This window comes from Rattus norvegicus, chromosome 5, assembly GCF_036323735.1.
Source record: "Rattus norvegicus strain BN/NHsdMcwi chromosome 5, GRCr8, whole genome shotgun sequence".
In the NCBI taxonomy this organism is placed as follows: Eukaryota; Metazoa; Chordata; class Mammalia; order Rodentia; family Muridae; genus Rattus; species Rattus norvegicus.
This window is the reverse complement of record NC_086023.1, coordinates 138,002,473-138,022,382: the sequence shown is the minus strand read 5'-3', so window position 1 is coordinate 138,022,382 and position 19,910 is coordinate 138,002,473. Positions and strand designations below refer to the sequence as shown.

Sequence of the window (19,910 nt, the reverse complement as noted above, 5' to 3'; positions counted from 1 at the left end):
GTACTGAAATTCTCTATATAGACACCAGACTGTCCTTGAACTCAGAGATCTGCTTGCTCCTGCCTCCCAAATACTTGGGTCTAAAGGCAAATGCCACCACAACTGATTAAAAATTCTGTTTTGAAGCCAGCTATTGGAGCTGTTCAGACTTAAGCTGCCTACATGAACTTCAGGACGAGCCTCTCTTCCTTTAGCTCAGGTCTTTAGCTCTCCTCACAGTGCAGGGACAGAAGCAGCTAAGTGATGATGTGCTCCCAAGCTCTCCCACATCCAGGGAAGCTGCTGGCCTGGGTTTTCAGCAGGGAACCAAAGCTCACCCTTTCCCAGCTCCTCTATGCTGCTATGCCATCTGCTGAGCATGAAGAAGCAGGGGCAGCCAGCTGCCTATATTGTAACAGCAGCCCGAAATTCAGGGACAGCAGAGGCTGAGCAGGGCTTCCCATCAGAATCAGAAATACTGTTTGAGAAGTTTCTGGTTTTCTAGTCCTGCTGCTCTGGGAGACTCCTTTTGTAAAGCCCTCATGGGGCTTCAAGCTGACACTGGCTCAGGAAAGACAGGGCAGCCCCAGAGAATCCTAAGAATTCTCTATGGGGAAAAGTTCTAGGGTCACCTGTTCTATCCAGCTCCTGCCCGCAGCGTCCACCCGGGAGAAGGGTGTCTGGCAGGGACAGAGCGTCTGCTGACCACTCCCTCACAGGATCCAATGAAGCAGCCTTCTTAGCCCTGGCTTACGCTTGGGGTGAAGAGTGGTAGCTGCCTGTCCTGAAGGCTCCCACCCCTTGTGCCAATCACAAGCCCAAGAGCTATCCCTGATGCTGCCATGGTGCCCACCCCAGGCATCCCAGGTCTGCTGAAAGTGCCTCCCATCAGTCTGCTGTGCTATGTGGCATCCTCGCGAGGTCCACCCTGTGTTGCTGTCTTTCACCTCCAAAGCAATGCCTTTATGAGGGTAATGAACTAGCACAGTCCTCCACTCACTCCTCCTTGTTGGGAGCATTTGTGCACACTGAATTAGACCAGTAAGAGGCAACAGTTGATTGAGGTTAAGGAGGCCTATTCGGAAGGGCCTGGGCACAGCTCTCACTTGCTTCTCATACAATCCTTTTAAACTGTAAAACAGCAGGGCTGGAGAGGGGGCTCAGCAGGGCTGGAGGGGGCTCAGCAGGACTGGAGGCGGCTCAGTACTTTGTTCTCTTGCAGAGGACCCAGGTTCTGTTCCCAGCACCCAAGGGCAGCTCACAACCATCTGCAATGCCACTTTTAGGGATCTGATGCTCTTTTTGAGCCTCTGTGAGCATATGGTACAGATATGTATGCAGGCAAAACACCCTCCAAACGTAAAATAAAAAATAAAATGTGAAACCATTTCCTCCTGGGTTCATGCTGATGAGATAGGGAGGGCTCTAATCAGTTGAGAGATCTGTCGTGAGTTGTCCTGCCATGAGGGCTGACATCTTAGAGATGCTCTTTGTTGGCGCAGAGGGCACTCAGGCTTCCTTGACCACACTCATGGGAAGCACATGGCTCGGTGCAGCTGAGGCCCCTGGGCTGAGACAGTTTACAAGAAAAAAACTATTCCTCATGACCTGCTCGCTCCCTAGAGTCAGGGGTGGGACCTGCACACGTTCGAGGGCTTCTTAGAAAAATCCTAGGCCACACTCTACCAGGCCGGGGCAACTGTGTGTGAGAATGCCTGCTCTCTACAGAGGAAGTACTCGCTTCCTCTCTGTGGTGGCAGGGTGGTGTCTGTCTGTAAAGGGACGTGAGGCAGAACACGTAGCCTACTCACAGAATAAGCCGTTATTGATGTTACTTTTGTTCCCCAGGAGAGAAGCCACCTTTCAGAGAGAAGCAACAGGGGGCTAAGCTGACTCTGCTGTAGAGAGCTCGCTTAGCACACCAAGGTCTCCAGTCTCAGGACAGCAAAGACATTCGAAATAGAAAAATACCTAAACTACAGAGGAGCATCTGAGACAGGGCTCCCAGCTTACACTGCCAGGGATATACGGACTACAGGGGCAAGAAGACCCTGAAGGAACTGGGGGCTTGAATCAGAAACCCTAAAGGCTCTGTGGCCCGAGAGCAGAAGCCCCAGGCTCTTAGGTTTTTGATAAGAGGCTCCCCACCTCAGGAGTGGGAGCTCTCTGTTGTAGGGGACCTGCAGGGAGCGATCCTATGAAGGGCAAGTCTGAAGCCACATACACCCTGCCACTTGCTTTTCTTTCAACCCTTTCAAAATGTGAACCCCACTTTGCCTTACAGGCCATATGGGGTACTGGCTAGCTTGGCCGGCCTGCTGACCTTAGGATTTGAGACTGCTGCAGAGGTGTTTGGGACCCTCTGGATCCTCACAGTACCCATCCTTGGATATTCTACTTCCAGGCCTGACTCTTCTCTCCCGTCCCAGCAACGATCCCCTCAGCTCTTTCCCCATGTTCTGCGGGGATGAAGGGGAAGTGGCCCTTCTATAGGCTCACTGCCTTCCCACTCCCTTACAAGAAGGAAAGGGTCAAGTTGTCTAGCTCAGTCTCTCAGCCTGCTCTTGACCCGTACCCCCCAGCCTCTCATCTTTCCCAGATCGCTAGCCCCTGAACCTCTTTTCCCCTCAAATTAGCCCGGGGCTCAGAGTCTCTATAACACCACACCTGAGGATCAGCTGTGAGGCGAGGGCCAGGTGCTGCAGGTGGGGCTGGACATAGTCCCACCCACTGCATCCCCAGAGGCCCCCTCTGAAGCCTGGGAGGAAGAGGCTCAGGTTAAAGCTCAAGGAGCATCAGACAAGGAAGGATGCTTCAGATCACCTAGAGTGGTCTTCTTCCTCACCAAGGACACTGCCCTGGCTAGTGGTCCCTTCCCTGCTCTACAGCCTGCAGGAACTTCTCACACAGACAGAGCTTCACTTCACTGTGTCTGTGGCTGTGGCAGCGGCAGCAGTCAGGGCCACCTCAGCCCTCAGGATGAAGTTTCTTCAGCAGCACTCTGACTCACATCCTCTGGGCAGACAGTGACACCCACATCTCAGACTGCTTTCCTTCTATTTGATCACCTTTCAGGGAATGCAGTTCCCCTCTGAGAAGTCCCCCTGGCCAGCACCCTCCTCCATCAAAATCGTGTCTACAATACCTGCTGTCATCCTACTGAATATAGGACAGCTCATCACAATAAATACCAAAGGGCTGTCCAGTGCAAAGTACCCATGGTGCTAAGGTTGAAAAACATCGTTAGGGCCAACTGCCACCTCTGCCCTACTGTGCCCGTCCATGTTTCTATTGCTGTCTTCGGACAGCTGACTAGAAGACACTAGCTATGTTCTAGATCAGACTTCAACACTGCTGCTGGGTGCAGGGAACCAGGGGGGCTTGCAATGATGGGCCATGACGGCATGAGGGATTGTGCAACTGTTGTGTGGGAAGCTCTTGAGATCTGTACATGACCAGGCTTGACTCAGCTCTGAGCTCAGAGCACAGTGGGCCAGTAGTGTGAGAAGTTGTGAGCAAGGGTCCAGAGGCAGAAGCAGGAAGATGGGAATAGGAAGAGGGAGAGACAGGGAGAAGGGGGAGGGAGAAGGAGAGGGAGAGAGGGAGAGAGAGAAGGAAAGGGAGGGGCAGAGGCAGGGAGGCAGAGGGAGAGACAGGGGAAGGGAGGGGGAAAGGGAAGGGGGAGGAGGAGAGAAAGAATATCCACCCACTATTGCTCAGTGCCTGTCTCCCAGAGGTTGAGCAGAACACAGACCAGAACCAGACTCACTGGATTTAAACTCCAGCTCTGCTCTGTGCTAGCTGTGTGTCCTTAGTGTAGTTTCTTTACATCTCTGTGCTTGTTTCTTACAAAGTGGAGGTTATGGGGCCTACTTAGTGAGGTTATCATGAGAACAACTGAATGACCACCTTTAAAGCACTTAGAATACTGAAAGGAGAGTAAGTGAGTTGTAAGGGTTTGTGGTGGTGGGCCACACTAAAGCTGTTGGTATCCCCAAAAAGATGAGACCAGTCTTCAGCTTAGAGTCAGCTCAGCTCAGTAGTGCTGGGCTGGGGGTAGGAAGCAGGTCCAACTGGGGCCATTTCTAACACTGGCCAAGCCAGGTCACTTAGGGCCAGGTCACTTCCTCTGCAGACCAGGATCCTCCCTTGTCAAACAAGAAGGGCTGAGCTAACATCAGGCCCCTCCCAACAGCCTCTGGGTTCCAGAATGCCTCTTTCTCAAGAGTGCTTGGTCCTACCCCTCATCAAACAGAGGGAGGCACTGTGTAGGTCAGCCCAGGATGGTATCCAGGGTGTCACTGTGCAGTCACTGCACCCTCTGTGGCCAGGTTCACCCTTTCCACGCCAGGGCGGGGGCCCACACCCCTCCCCTCCCGTCCCACTGCAGCTCAGCCTCTCACTTGCCAGCCAACCTTGCTTCCTTTCCTTATCCAGGAAAAGGAAGACAGTCTAGTCCTGTGTGCCAGGCTCACAAGGTGCAGGGAGAGGAGGTAATTTGAGGGCAGGTGCAATATAAACATTAAGATAATATCATGATTAATTACCACTCCCCGCAGAAGCCTTTCAGGCCTGTTTTATGGCAAAGAGCAAACTCCCAGTGAATGTATGTCTGCTCACTGTGGGCAAAGCTACCTCAGGACCTTGGCCACCCAGCCTCACTCCCTCAGAAGTACTCAGAACAGAGTGCCCAGTGCGCATACACAGATTCCACCCCAGGGAAACCCCTTCCATGACACTTTTTGCCTGGCATCTGACCCTCCTTGCTGTGGGGTCACTCCTCATCCAGGTAGGAGTGGGCTGCCAAATCCTTCATCGTGTCTTTCTGCTGCCCTCCCCTAACCTCTCCACTTTTGAAATCTGTGGGTTCAACCGGCTGGAGAACATAAATATTTGTAAGGAAACTCCATCTGTGCTGACCACGGACAGACTGTTTTGTCTTTAATCCCTAAACAATACAGCAGTCCAGCAACTTCTGACAAAAGCACTTACAGGGTCTCAGATGCAGGTGATGTGGGATAGAGTGTGAGGGGGGCTGTGCACAGGCTTGGGTGGTGCTGTGCTATATTACATGTGGGGTCTTGACTGTACAGATTTCAGTACACGTGGGGGATGGGAAGATCCTGGAACGACCCCTCAGATTCCCCACACACTCTCCTCTAAGGTCTCCCCCCACATCATCCCTTCTAGACGGGGGACCTTAGAAGACTGTTGAGTTCACAGCCATAGCTCCTTGCTGCAGAGGGGTCTGACGGACTGGATGCTGGGTTAAGTGCTTGTTGATTGCCAGTGCGGCAGAATTGAACAGTGCTTTCCTTGAGCAATGGGTTCAATCTTATCCCAGCATGGTGGTCACTGTGCTATATACTAGCTGAGCCACACGTCCGTGTCCTATTCTTTCTACTTCCACCCTCTCCTCATGATACATGGGAAACCCAGACAGGCTTGTGAGAAATGTCTGCACTAGCACCGCTGTGCTTAGCTGGGGAATGTCACTCCATCACGGTCATTCTCAAGTCTGGCCCTTAAGAGGACCTTTGGATAGGTATTTCTGGCTGCTTTTATACATGCAATTCACTGGGTGGGCCCTCTGTGGCTTACCTATCCTCAGACACAATGGGCAGCCTTCCTCCCAGCACTGGCCTCCCACTGTTCCTTACTAGCTAGGAAGCCTCCAAGTCAGACAAACTCATTCCAGCTTTGCTTGTCCCTCCTTGCAGTCTCCCAATCCCCTGCCCAGCACAGTTGCTTCCTACAGGTTCCCTAAACTTACCTCCTTAGCTTTTTCCTCTCCTCCTCTACTGATGCCTTATAACATGTTTAAAAATGAAGTCTAGAATAAAAACAAAAAAACTCAACACAAACAACCTCATACACGCCATCCCGCCACTAGGACCTCTTCTCTCTTCTCTACCAAGTCTACTCTTTCTCTCTTCCCCTCTTCAAACTAATGTGAGGAGATTTCTACACACACTGCCCACCTATCTGCTCTTTGTAGCCACAAAGCTATCACCTTTGTTCTACACTAAGCAGTGTGGGGGTGACCGGTCCAGCTCCGAGTATTTTCTCCCCTGCTCCTTTACTGTTGGGTGTGAGCCTATTACAAGGACACACTTGTGGAGAGAGTAAGCTTGACAAAGACCTCCATCCTTCAAACCTCAGGTCTTCATTCACCTTGTGATGTTCCTGTTTCTGGGTTCTATATTTTATACTGGCTTTTCTGAAGCAGAATCTTATATAGACCACACTGGCCTCAGACTTGCTGTACAGTCAAGGTCTTAGAACTCCAGAGCTTCCTTCCTGCCTCCACTTAAATCCCCACTGGGATTCTAGATGTATGCCACCATGCCCTGCACTGTCACCATGCCCTGCACTGCCACCACGCCCTGCACTCCCGTCCTAGATGTCAGCTCTCCATCCTAGGGTCCTTTCCATCTGCCTGGCACTGTCCTCAAGAGCTGACCTTCGCTCTCCTTACCTCACAGATCTCCCCCATGCCCATCTGGATAGCAGTGACTCCCTCAGTCTCCAGCCTGTGCACAAGAGACCACTCAGATCCGTGAGCACCTCTACACACCTCCAAAGATGGCCAACAGCCCAATCCCTGCCACCTCACACCTAGAGACAAACCAACTCCTGCCACCTTGCATCTACCAGCTCCTCCCCTGAACCAGACATATAGAAGCCATTTTTGACCCCTTTTCCCTCGTGTCCTCATACGGAACTTTGACTACATTACACGTATTTGTTTGTGGGGGAGGGTAATGTGTATTCTGGTATGTGTGTGGTGATCAGAAGACAACTTGTAGGGATCTTTTCTTGTCTTTTACCATGTGGGTCCTGTGGACTAAACTCAGGTTGTCAGGCTTGCTGGCAGGCATCTCGGACGCTGACCCATCTCTCCAGCACCCAGCATTTGTTCTTATGACATTACTCCGTGCGTGTCTGACCCCAGCTCACACTCTCAGATCCTTCAACTCCAAGTGCATTAATATTTCCAAAGATGCAGATCTGACTAGGCCTCTCCTCCTCCACAGGCTCAAAGGTCCTCATAATACCCACCCTCCGCCTATCCATCTGACTATGCCAGGACAAGCTGGGGGCTAGCTATGCTGTAGATCCAAGAGACTCACGAAAGTGGTCCAGTTCTGGCTTGCTGTGGAGCCAACTTCTCTTCTCCCCCAGCCTAACTCCCAACACTCGTCCTTCAGAGGATGCAGCTCTTTACTTGCTGGGCATCTTACCGCCTCCCCTGCGGGCCCCTCTGCCCTGCCTTTAGAGCCCTAGTTATGTCGTTAGCTCACTGTTACCAGTTACGACAGTGCTTCTCAGCTTCGGCTACCCTCAGCAACAGTTAAGGAGCTTCGCTGGCATCCCAAACCAGAATCTGGGTGTCCAGGGAGGGACCCTCAATGCAGCAAGCTTATCTCCCTACTTCCTCCCATCTTCCCATCTGCAACTTCCCCAAAAGAGCTGGCTGCAAAGCACACACCTTCATGGGTGCTGTTCTGAGCACTTAGTGAAAACAAGGTTTGGGATTTGTTCCAAGGGCTCACAGTTGCCATGTTAGATCCTGGAAAAATCCCATCAGGGCTGCTGCAGCTCAGTATGACTCAGCAGCCAAGCCTTCCTAGGGACTGGCTCCCCAGCAGCAGGCGTGGCCCCTACAGCCAAGCTCCGCCCACTTGGAAGAAGTCCAGCTGATTCCACACAGTCTGGTGCCCCAGCTGTGCCCCTGGTCCTGAGAGGCACTGGCGCTCACTGTCTAGTCTCATCAGCCTGGGTGGCGAGCACGGTCCTGACAGGAGGACATTCTACTTCCATTCCCTGATCCCGAGGAAAGTGTGAATTGTTAAGGACAAGAGAGTGTGGGTCAGGAAGGCAGCCTGAGGCTATGGAAACAAAGAGCTTGGCTGAGATGCCACCATTCACTAGTACATGACCTTGGGCCCACGGGTCACTTCATCAGCCTGGGCCTCACTTTCTGAGTCTATAAAACAGAAATCACCAGTGTCAACACATGTGAAAAGCCTAATGCAAAGGAGGGGCTGTGACAATCTCCACTTCTGTTCCTAACCCGTGTTCCTTCTCTCAGAACAAGTAGGTGATTGCCAGAGTCGTCTCCAGTCTAAACACCCAGAGAGCAAGTGGGGGCAGATCTGAGATGTGCAACCTCCAGCTTCTACAGTACCTCGGGGCAAGATGCCATGTTTGTTTAAATTGACCGGGGACTTCCAGGGACAGGAAGCAGTTTGAGTGTGGAACGGGGGTATGCTGTACGTAGATGGCATGTGAGAACAGACTGCATGACAGGGTGGCACTGGGAAAGGCTCCTCTTCTGACCATTCTCCCCTCTGCCCGCCCGCCTGCCCAGCAGCAGTGCAGAGCTCTCAGGAGCCCCACATGCTCTGTAGGTGAAGTCCCACTACACTGTGTGGGACTGTGCTGCTCGGGATACAGTCAAGATGGCCAACCACAGTACCACCATTCTAGGGCCCCGAGATTCTTGAATTCTCGATGGGAGGGAAGATGGTCAGTTGATATCAATGATTGACACTGCAGCAGCACCATGAGTGTTGGGGTGATGGTATATATGGGTGGAGTGGCATAGCACTTACCTTCTGGGGGGCGTTGATGACACCGGTGTTATAGCCAAACTGCAGGGATCCGAGCACTGCCCCTCCCACGGCCAACATAAGGCGGCCCGTCACCTTCTGCAGAGGGAAAAAAAAGAAATCAGAGTTACAGGCATGTCTGGGCCCAGAGTACTACAGAGCAAAGTCAATGCTGGCAGGTTCCCATGTTCAGATATGCCTCGCCTGACTCCTGGCAACACACCTGTCCTTCTCCCAGGAAACCTGGCTACTTCCTGGCCTCAGGTGCCCAAACCTGCCCAGCTGACTCCTCTGAGGAGAGAGCAATCAGGCTTTCCTTTACGCAGTTAGAGGCTTTGGTTTTCTAAGGTCTCACTGTCCAGGTAGGAGTGATACTTACATTTCAGGTGGCCCCACACTGTGGGGAGGATGCGGACACAACCTTCCCTCCCTCACCAGGGAGGCCTAAATGAATAAAAGGGACAGTGCAGATGGGGAAGAAAGGCTCTGGATTTGAAGTCAAGGGCAATGGCCCGAGTCTAGCCAATGGGAACTCTAGAAGGATAGCTGGGTCTCCCTGCCCCACTGCCTTCCCACCCTCCATGTGCCTATCTGCAAAATGGGAACAGTCATTGTTCAGTGCTGAAGACATGACCCTGCCCTTCTCTAGCTTTCCCACCTTCACTTGGAGAAAACAACGTTCTTGGGAGCTCAGAGCAAGAGATCAATCTACTCCAATCTACTCAGGAGTCCCCATACCAATGCCCCCACCATTACCCCCAGTAAACCATGAGCTTTCATTTCAGGGTGAATTGTACCAGATAACAGAAATTTAAAAACTACATGCCAAAGCTACTAAGTGCTAAACCAAAGAGTTCCTAAGGGGAAAAGAGTTGAAGAAGACAGCAGCAGGAAGGGTTGAGGCCAGCAGGTGAAATGGTCTGTTTACACAGAGGTGAAGGGTCAGTGAGGTGTCCACCTGAATAGATAAAGGTTAGGGACTCTCTCCAGCCCTTCAAATGAGGAAGCTAAGTAATGTAACTTGAGGCGGGCCCCTAACTGACTGTGAGACATGAGCTGGGGACTCATGTCAAAACAAAAGAAGTAGACCGGCACCTACAGATGCCAAACGCCTGCACAGCGCGGGGTCCAAGAGGGAAGCATAGGATCAGGAGCCCCGTGAGCCTACAGAACAGTGGGGACAGTCAGAGCTAGGCTTCAGCCTTGGGTGAGTGTCTGGGCCTGTCTCTAGATTGTTAGATAGAGCTGGGCGTAGCCCTTAAGCAGACCTGTTCCTCAGTCTTCTCATCTTCCAGAAGCCTTCAGGACAAGGATTGCCAAAGCTATAGTTCTCACATGACAGTCTGAGAAGAGGAAGGCCTGGGTCTGCTCCAATGCACACTCAGAATGTTGGAGCCTGCCTTCTAATGGTCTGCCTGTCTCTCCTTGGCTGACCTTGCAAATTCATCCTTTACTGTGAGGCTTCCCTCCAACTCCCATCCTCTGTGAACTCAAGTCAAAAGGCTTGGCCTCTCAAATCTCCTGTCTCCTAGCTCTCTAGGGAGCCTCCAGATCCAGGACTGTGGGGTGAGTGGGCAGGGAGCACATGACAAGCTTCTGGGAGTCACAGTCAAGCCAACGGTCATCAGGGGACCACTGGGACTTAAGAGGCTGTGGTAATCATCAGTGGCAGGGCTCAATGGTGACAGCTGAGCCCCACCATATGCGGGGCTATCTGCTGAGTGATGTGCTCAGGGTTGTTCAGGTGTGACACTTATGGTATACAAATATGCATTTTTCTAGTACACATTAGAATAGAAATGAAATTATCACATACCTACAGTTTAGTGAGCTGTGGCATAGCAATAATGGAACATATGATTTCATATTACTTACAACAAACATATGAACATATGATTTCATATTACTTACAAAAAAACTAATTTTTTTAATAAAAAAATAGTAAGAGAACAATATAAACTTGTCAAAAGTTATACGGGTAGAGCATGAGCAGAGCTACTGCCATGGAGGGAGAGAGGTGGGTGCTGTGACACCAGGTCCTGTCTTACATTGAGCTACTTAGGCCTGTGTCTTCCATAAGGTGCTATCAATCTCCAGGGATTGAGATGGGAACTACTGGAAACAAGGACAAACCCTTTCCTAGGGGCTTTGCCATCGCAGTGGCAGATCAAGGTCTAACTTTACCTGCCTAATGTCAAGGGCGGCTAGTAGTCAAGTGAGCGCTGGTGGGGAGGCAGCACCCATAGTGCAGACTCCAGGAGAGCTGCTGGTGGTGGGGGGTGGGGAGGGTGGGGGGTGTTAAGGAAGCCTTGGAAAGATCGCTTTGGGAGGAGGATCAAAACTCAACTCCCAGTAGGTGACTTTGAAATCGGCTCGAAGGACAAGGACACAGTCTGCCAACTGGGAAGCAGTGGTAAGACAACATTCCAGGTAGACAGAACAGTATGTGCAGTGGTAGGCTGATACCGCTAGGTTAAGAAAATGAGGCTTGGCAAGGCTCAGTACAGCTAAGGGGAGGAATAGAGCTCCTACCCCTTGGTAGGCACATGGCTGAGGTCTGTCACCTGCGCCAGCCCTCTTCCCAGCCCGCAGCACCCCATCTACCACACTTGATGACTGCTGACTCAGACTTAAGGGGAATAAGGCCGGAACAAAGTCCACCAGCTCCCTTTACCTTGTTGTTAGAGGCTGAGGGGGCAGCCCTGCCTCTGAGGAAATAGGGACAGCTCACTGTCCAAATTGCATGTTAGTGTCCATATAAGGCCTGGGAAATCTCAACCAACAAGCGTTTGCTGAGTGAGGTAAGGACAGGAAATCACCCTCAACTTGGCCACCACTGTCCATCTGCTGCCATTAGCCTGCAGATGAAGTTGAGATCCATGAATTCAACACGTGTTTTTTTTAACCAGGCTGCCATGAATGTGATGACATAGAAGGGATGCAAACCTCATTTGAGAATGTGGGGTACCATTTTCTTCCCCAAGTCCTCTGTGATACGCCCATAGGGATGCAGAAGACCTTTGATTCAGGTATAGAGTTCAAATCCCTTAGGCAGACCCTGAGCTCTCTCTCAGTTCATCCAACACCAGGCCTCTGCATATAAGAGGCTCTTCCATGAGCCCCTCCCCCACCTCAGGAAGTAAATGGTGGGTGTTAAGTGGGGAACCTTTCTTCCCATTATCTGAGATGATAGGTAGCCCAAGCCACAGGCCGGTGCATAGTCTTTCTTTGATCACTGCCTTTTAACCCCACCTGTGTTGTCCTTCTAGCCTGTCCTGTCCTGTCCTGCTACAGGCTCTTAGTCAATATTGGCAGAGGGTGGGAAGGCGTGTGACACCACCACTAGGAAGCAGAGGCAGGGTATTCCTAGTGGGAGGAGAGTCCCAGCTCAGACGTCACTCTTGTCTGCTACTTCCTGTAGTCTTCAGGTGTGCTGGAGCATGAACCACTTGGCTCTTTAGCCCTGGGAGACAGGGAGGATGTTCAGCCCCCTGTACACACTATTTATTATAGTTCTTTTCTAAGAATACATCTGAATGAAGTTCTCTGGCCTCCTATTTCACTCCCTTAGTGATGGTTTAATCTGGGAACACCAATGTTGGCCTTCATGTGACCTTAGGTCCCCATTCCTCTTCAATTTCCTTAAAGCCTTCTAGTGATGTTAAGATTTGCATGACTGACTCCCGGGCACCCTGGTGGTGGGTGTGTCCATCTGTCTTTAAAGGGGGGAAGAGTGGGAACCGGGCACTTATCAGCAGCACCAGTAAGGTACGAGGCACCCTGCCAGGAGCTGCTCATGTCCTGATTTAACTACCATGAACCCACTCTACTCCACTCTAGAAGAGATTGCTTCTGCTTTAGAGAACAGAAGGCTCAAAGAGGGAAGGAAAGGCTCCTACCCTGGAGTTCTTGGACTTCTCTGAAGCTTCAAATGGGAGGTGGAGGGGTAGGTAGGTAGGGCCTCTGGTACCACAGGATCTGCCCTTCCTGGTCAGGTTCTCTCCTCTACTTCCCGGTACTGGTTCCTGAAGGAAGCTGGTGCTTTCTATGTAGGTCAAATTCCACTCCAGCAACTCTCCAAGTCCTGTCAATTCTGAACCAGCAGCCAAAGTCTGGGGACCTGTGGGACCTTCTCACTGGATTTTACTCTAAGCCAAGGTTGGCTGACAATCACCCCTGGGCTAAGGAACGAGGTCCCACCCAGCTAAGAATGGGCTTTATGGTTCTAAAGGATGGGGTTGAGGGAGGGGAATACATGAAAGCTACATTAAAATAGAACTTCCATGACCATTAACAAAATCGTACTCATCTGAGTTTGTTTGTGGCTTTGTGCTTCGGTGGCTCAGTTGGAGTTGAGGCAAGCTAAAGCAGACAGATCTTGCCACAAATTTTACTAGCCTGCCTTTTATAGAAAATGTGCCTGCCTGAAACATACCTCCTTGAGCTGCTGGATGCGAAGTCAATGCCTGAACTGTGCCGGGCTCTCAACGCCTTTCAGGTAAAATGCACACCACCCTCCTTAAGCAGCTGAAAAGGGTATTCTTCCCATGAAGGGCAAACAATTACCTCCTTTGCCTGCAGGAGTGGACCTGGGGTGAATAAAGGAATCCCAAAGAAGCAGACACCCCTATGGTACACTTGGTAGTATGTTGGCACCAATTCAGCAGAGATAAAATAATAATATAATAATATGAGACTGGGCATAGACAAATGTCACTGTCACTCTTGGCAAGTTTAAGTCCCATCTTTTTCACTTTGGTGACTTTATGAAAATCCGTTCCCTATTTCTTCCATTCTCTTTGAGGTATTCCTAAGACACTGAGTGAAGACTGTGTTTGAACATGCTCCCAGAACTACCTGAGTAAATGAAGATTGATTTGGTTATTAACTGACGCAAATCCCTGTCTGTGCGACTTGGTATGTTCGTTGGCAGCCGGAGCAGAAATGAATATATGTAATGCACCTAGTGACAGGATCACTGCTTCTCAATCACAGCAAAACACATCTGCAATGGAATATGTGCAGCTGTTGGAAAGACTGTAAAACATCCGTATGTGCTGGAAAGAAAGAGCCCTGGGGTGGCTTGTTAGAAAGAGATAAACAAAAACAAAAGCCCCTGACGTAATTGTATTGGAAAAAGAGTTCATGACCCAAAGTCCCCTGAGTTGCTAGATGTAAAGCCAATCAGTGTCCTAACTGCGCAGGACACTGAATGGGATGGGCTGCATGACACAGACGTGTGAGCCATTACACCAGTACTGCACTCGGGCACACATCTATGCATACATACGAAAGGGGTCTCTGGGGTAAACACTAACTGAAAGCAGAGACTAGGCGTTTACTTTTATGCTTCTTAGTTTGCTCCATTACTTCTGTGATTTTTAAAATCCAATTTTATTTTCCATTCACATCTGGGGATTTTACTGGATACAGCCCCAGAGCTTGGCAGGCCCAGCACACTGCCTTCAGAAGTGTTGGGGAGAATGGTAATTCCAGTACGGAACTCTAGCTGAAGGTTTTACTTAGCTGGGAGACACTGCTCCCAGATTCATGAACAGGTCTGCTGTTACAAGTAAAAGTTTAGAGTAGAGAAAAAAAGGTATTATGGTAGGGTAACCTCCCTGGTGAGGGTTGACATTCGTCCAGTTGACTGTGATAAGGTGGTGGGGGCAAGGACAGGGCCGACAGAGCAAACTAACCCATAGCTGCTGTGGGCATGACCTGCTAATAGCTCTGGAGTGAAGGCTCCTTGAACTATACTCTGGCTGTTGGGGTCAGAAGAACTCTTTATGGAGAAGACAAAGGTGGTACTGAGACCAGAGGCCAAGTGTCTGGGTGAGGATGAGGATGGCACTATGGCCACAGTACAGTGCCAACACAATGATGCAGCCCACAACACTGAGGGCAAAGCTGGCTAACAGGCAGGCTGCGAAGGCCCACGCTCAGGCCAGTGCCCAGCTGAAGGAAATGACTTCAGCAGCTAACACTACTATCCAGAGAACTGGCACTGAGCACTGCCACACCACACTAGCCATGTGACTGACACAGCCACCACTGGCAGCACCCAAGGCTGTATGTGGTGTGGACCATGGATATTGGGTGCGATGCTGAAGACTTGCTCTGGCACACTTGGGGGCCACTTGGAGTCACCAGGAAAGCTGAGCAGGAAGCCATGGCTCAAGCTGGGAAGACAGCTGTAGCTTGATGCTCAAGGAAAGCTAAGAGGTACCGTTTCTTCTTCCCTCTAGCTGGGCTCCTGTCCTTCCTTCAGCAGCAGCCTTACGGACAACTGAATTCCTGACACCTACTGATGTGAAAACAGACCGGAGATCTAACAGGCCTCACATCTCTGTGCCAACATCAGTATAGATGGTCTACAAGTGAGCATAGGCTGGAGACATGACAAGGAAGCAGTTTCCCTGGACATTCTCAATTTCAAGGCAGAGGACATGAGCTGTGGATCAAACAATTTGGACAAATCATCTGGGGCCAGGCAGGAATGCTCTGCCACTTCTGGATGTCAAAGCCTTGGGGTAAACCAAGGCCGGGTTGGAGGCCCAGTGGCCCATGGCTCAGTTACTGCAAATCTGTCTCTGTATAAGCTCCTGCCAGGCTGGGTGGCTGAGTGACAGAGCCTTGGGCTCCACCCACCCCTCCCTGGGAGGGAGGTAACAATTGGAGACTTGTTTTGGGCTAGGCCAGCCTGGACACAGCCTCTCAGCCACTGAGTCCCGCCAGGAGCTTTCCTGGCCTCACAATCCTGGGACAGTGGTTGCTAGACTGAATGGCTTTGTCACCTCTGTACCCAGGAGAGAGGTGAGGGGTGAGGCTGCAGGCCCCAAGCCAATGTTGCACACTTCCCCCTTTGTTCCAGGCCTCCTAGCTCTGCCAGTGGGGGGTGGGGGATACTGATGTTTGTACCCTTGGTGCTGGAGCAGATCTCTGGGCACTGACACCCTGTGACCAGAAGGCACCCAGTAAAGCTGCACTCCCTGAAGTCACAAGCTGATTAGAGGGGGATTTGGGGCTGACCCAGCCAGGGAGAAAGTAAGGTAGAACCCAAGGGTGGCTTGACACTAAACAAGAATCATTTTGGTTTGTTTACATTGCTTTTATGTATCTAAGGGAGGGGAAGGGGGTCTTTCCACACCACCCTGATTGAGAACAAGAGGACAGTCTTCACCACAATTACCAAAGAAACTGAAGCTCCCAGGAAATCCACTTCCCTTCACACTTCACAGAAGCTTCCTGACGTCTACTTAGACCTAATTAATGCAACCCTCAGAGTCCCACTGTACCCAGAAATGGCTTGGCAGTCCTGAAGCCTGGGGACTTCTGGCCACTTGGGACGGGTGGAAGATGGCAGAGAATGTGGGATAAGAGGGGAAAACTGTCAGCAGAACAAATGCCTCAAATCTTAACAGTCTTGTCTTGGACTTGGCTGGCCTCAATCTCCTCCTCTGTAAAAGGAGGCTAACCCAATTCCTGGTCTCTTCTGGAGAGTGGCTAGCTAACCCATGGCCAGGCCTCTTCCTCAGTTTCCTTTATCCTCATGCTACCTGCAAAGGCTGGCAGTGTATTTTGGAGAGTGGGAGGGGGTGCAGCACGGAGTTGATAGTTACTTTTCTCTGAACTTTAAGGTCAAGGTGGCATGGACTCCCATTTCTCCTACAGTGCAGTTATTAAGGCCTCACACGATAGGCAAACGCTCTACCACCGAGCGGCACATGTCCTGAGCACTCTGTGGTGCTTTCCTAACTACCCGAGTGGCCATCAGAGAACTGAAACAGAAGCCCAAGGTAGGACAGGCAACCGCACTGGCTGGCTTAGCTCTAGGTCTGGCACTTTGCCAGAATTCTCTCCACACACCAGATTCCTGACCTGACCAGTGAGAGCTTTTTTTTTTTTTTAAAGATTTACTTTATTTATATGAGTACACTGTCACTGTCTTCAGACACAGCAGAGAGGGCATTGGATCCCATTACAGATGGTTGTGAGCCACCATGCGGTTGCTGGAAATTGAACTCAGGACCTCTGGAAGATCAGACAGTGCTCTTAACCACTGGGACATCTTTCCAGCCCTGACCAGTGAGAGCTTTAATGCTCCCTAAGTAACACTCGCAGCTCAGCATCCTGAACCCTCAAAAGCACATGCTATTAGGAGGTAGGCTTCGGATGAGGTTGAAGGTTGCTGAAGTTTATTCTGGGTCCAGCATGTCATAAGGAAACATTTGGAACATCTATAGGGTCTGGCAGACATATATGTTGGGTCTGCTTTCTCCAAATTCCTTCCTTCCTTCCTTCTTTCTTTCTTTCTTTCTCTCTCTCTCTGTCTTTCTCTCTTTCTTTCTCTCTTTCTTTCTTCCTATCTATCTACTACTTACTTATGGCCCTATCTATCTATCTACCTACCTGCCTACTACTTACTTACGGCCATAGCTACTAACCTGGAACTCACTATATAAACAAGGCCAGCCTCAAACTCAAGAGATCGGCTGGCATGCCTGCCTTCACTTACTTATCTGTGTAGTGGGGAGAGACACATGCTAGTGTGCACATGGAGGTCAGAGGACAACTTGCGGAAATCAGTTCTCTCCTTCTACCTAGCATGTGAGTCCTAGGAATGAACAAAAGTCTTCATGCATGACCGTCAAAGTGCCTTCACCCATTCAGCCATCTCTCTAGGCTTTTCCGACTAAATTCTAACAGTCTAATGACTAGGATTGCTGTCATTCTGCAGATGAGGCAACTGAACTATGTTGAGAATTTAAAACCTCACTGTGAATCTCAGATACTTACGTTCTTCTACCACCGTATCCCAAAGAACCTGTGATTTTTAGGTAGTTAAATACTGAGTGCAGAGGCTGACCAGTAAAACTAACTAGCCTAACCAGGATGGCCAGGGCATGGAGGTGAACTCCTGCTAGCCAGGAGCTTCCACTTGCCCCTCCCTATTTTCTACTTAGTTACAGAGTATACCAGAGGTGTGCCAGACAGTCAAACAGCTCTCCAGGACTCTGTTTTAATACACAACACAAAAGGCTGTGGCCCTGATTGGGAAATCTGTGTCTCCAAAGGGAAGGGCTTTTCCCAAGAATGTACACAAGATTATTAAAATGTACCTAAACTGGGTACAGTGCCACACGCCTTCAATCCCAGCCAGAGGCAGGTGGGACTCTTAAGTTCAAGGCCAGTCTGACCTACAGGTCTTCACAGTGAGTTCCAGGACAGCCAGAGCCATGTAGAGTGACCCTGTCTCAAAAATCAAACAAATAAACAAAAACCGAAGTACTGAAACTGCTCTCTTGTGCTTTCTGAGTTGTTTTATTTAAGCACGAAAATCTTTTGATGTGTTGGGTGGTGATGGTGGTGGTGGCAGAGTGGCGACAGTGGCCCTGGCACACCTTAGATCCCATCACTCAACTCAAGAGGCAGAGGCAGGCGGATCGGAGTTTGAGGCCGGTCTGGTCTACAGAGCCAGTCCCAGGATAGCCAGGGTTACACAGAGAAACCCTGTCCCAAGGGGAAAATCCTATTGGTGTAAATAACAGTGCAAGTGCATGAATTCATTGACATAGATATAAACCATGGGGAAGGAGGGATTCCAAGATGGAGCCAGGAGGGAAAGTTTGTGAAGTACAGTAGAGAAGTACATCCACATGCCTCAGGCAGCATTTACTATTACTACTCTCCTTGCCGCTCACAATTTAAGAAACACTAGTGAAAAGAGACAGTGAGAACAGCCCAGACCTTAGGAACTGTATGACTTTAGGAAACTTACTTCCCTTTAGTGTGTTCCTGGTAAGGAAATACAGAACGGCATGGGAAAAGCAGTTTAGCCACGAGCCCGGTGATCAATGATTGTCGATTTTCTCCTCTTATCCGCTCAAAAAATAAACATCCAGCGAGTGTGGTGGTACGCGGCTTTACAGAGCTCGTGAAGGAAAGGAAAGGCAGGCTGATCTGCGAGTTTTGAGGCCAGCCTGGTCTACATAAGAATTTTAGGGCAGCCAGAGCCGGGTAGTAAGATTATGTCTCCAAAATAAAAATAAAAATCCAAGGAATTTGAAAGGACAAATTAACCTCGGTCTGGCACTACAGAGGGTAAAGCAGTGCTTTCTTTTGAAGAAGTCGGGGAGAAAAGTTCTACATGGAGAAACCGAAGTTCGGAGTTTAAGTGGCCTCTGAAAGACTCCGGGGCCTCAGACTTTCATTTTTTGTCTTTTTTTTTTTTTTGTCTTTTTTTTTTTTACTTAGTTACATTCTATCTCTATCACTGTGGCCCTGCAGAGACTGTTAATACGACCATCGGGAGCCAAATGGAGCTTCCTTTACTGGGTCCCACCAAAACACCCCCATTGCCCAATAAAGGCAGCCCGGGATTTAGCACATGTTCGGGCTTTAAACGGGGAAGTGGGGACATGAAAGTGCGCATCCTTGAGCCTTCCTATAAACCAAGACGAGAAAATCCAAATGCCTTTTTAAAAAATTTAAAAGGGACTAGAACAAACTATACAAAGCAAAGGCGATACAAGAAAGAAACAATGTCGCACATCCAGGAGGGATTCCGTAAATCGGGCTCAAAGTCTGATCACAGGTGGAGAGATCCTATCCAGACAGAGGCTTGCCCCGGAGAAAGGCCCCACATTCCTGGAGGACTGCGCATCGTGCGGTCCCCGGAGATCGTCAGCCCCCGACCCAGGCCTGGAGGAAGTGCCTTCACCTCCTAGCCAGCCCCAAGGCCCGGGTTCCGGGCGCCGCGCGGCTCGGAGCGGGTTCCGCCTCCTCCGCGCCTAGCCGGGGCTGGGCCGGGGGCTCGGCCCTTTTAGCCAATGGGCGCCGCGCTCCGGCCCCCTCCCCCGCGCGGGAGGAGCCGCCGAGGTCGTGCGCGACGTGCGGCGCCTGGGCCCCCGATCCGCGGCCCCCGCCCCGGCCGCGTGAAGCGCGCGGTGGCCGCGTGAGGCAGCGGAGACTCGGACAAGCGCCCGGGCCCGCGCTCCGCAGCACATCGCCGCCCAGGGCGCACAGCCCCGCTACTCACCTTGCTGCTGGGCTCCATGGCCGCGCTGCGCTCGAGGCTCAAGCTGTGCGGGCTGTGAAACGGAGAATGGACGTGCTGTGACTATGCGTCTCCCGCCGGACCTCCGCGCCCTGACTCACTTAAGACCCTGTAACCTAAACCGACACTCCACAAGGGATTCTTGTGTTCTTAGGAAGAGAGCGCGCGGAGCTGCCTTTTTATAGGACCGCCGCCATTGGCCCGCGCCGCAGGGGGGGGGCGTGTAGGTGGGCCGGGGGGCGGGGCCTGAGGACCAC

The 19,910-nt window shown here is 50.9% G+C and overlaps 1 protein-coding gene across 1 annotated transcript in view; it reads right to left on the bottom strand.

Annotated features, from left to right (window-relative positions):
* Slc2a1 (solute carrier family 2 member 1) overlaps positions 1-19,861 on the bottom strand; it is a 28,221-nt gene extending 8,360 nt beyond the window's left edge. The window contains exons 1-2 of the mRNA NM_138827.2: positions 19,636-19,861; positions 8,598-8,693 (exon numbers count right to left, since the gene is read on the bottom strand). Of these exons, the coding sequence (NP_620182.1) occupies positions 8,598-8,693; positions 19,636-19,653 (114 nt within the window). The 5' untranslated portion in view covers positions 19,654-19,861. The remainder of the gene's footprint in view (positions 1-8,597; positions 8,694-19,635) is intronic.
* Between the last annotated feature and the right edge of the window lie 49 nt (positions 19,862-19,910).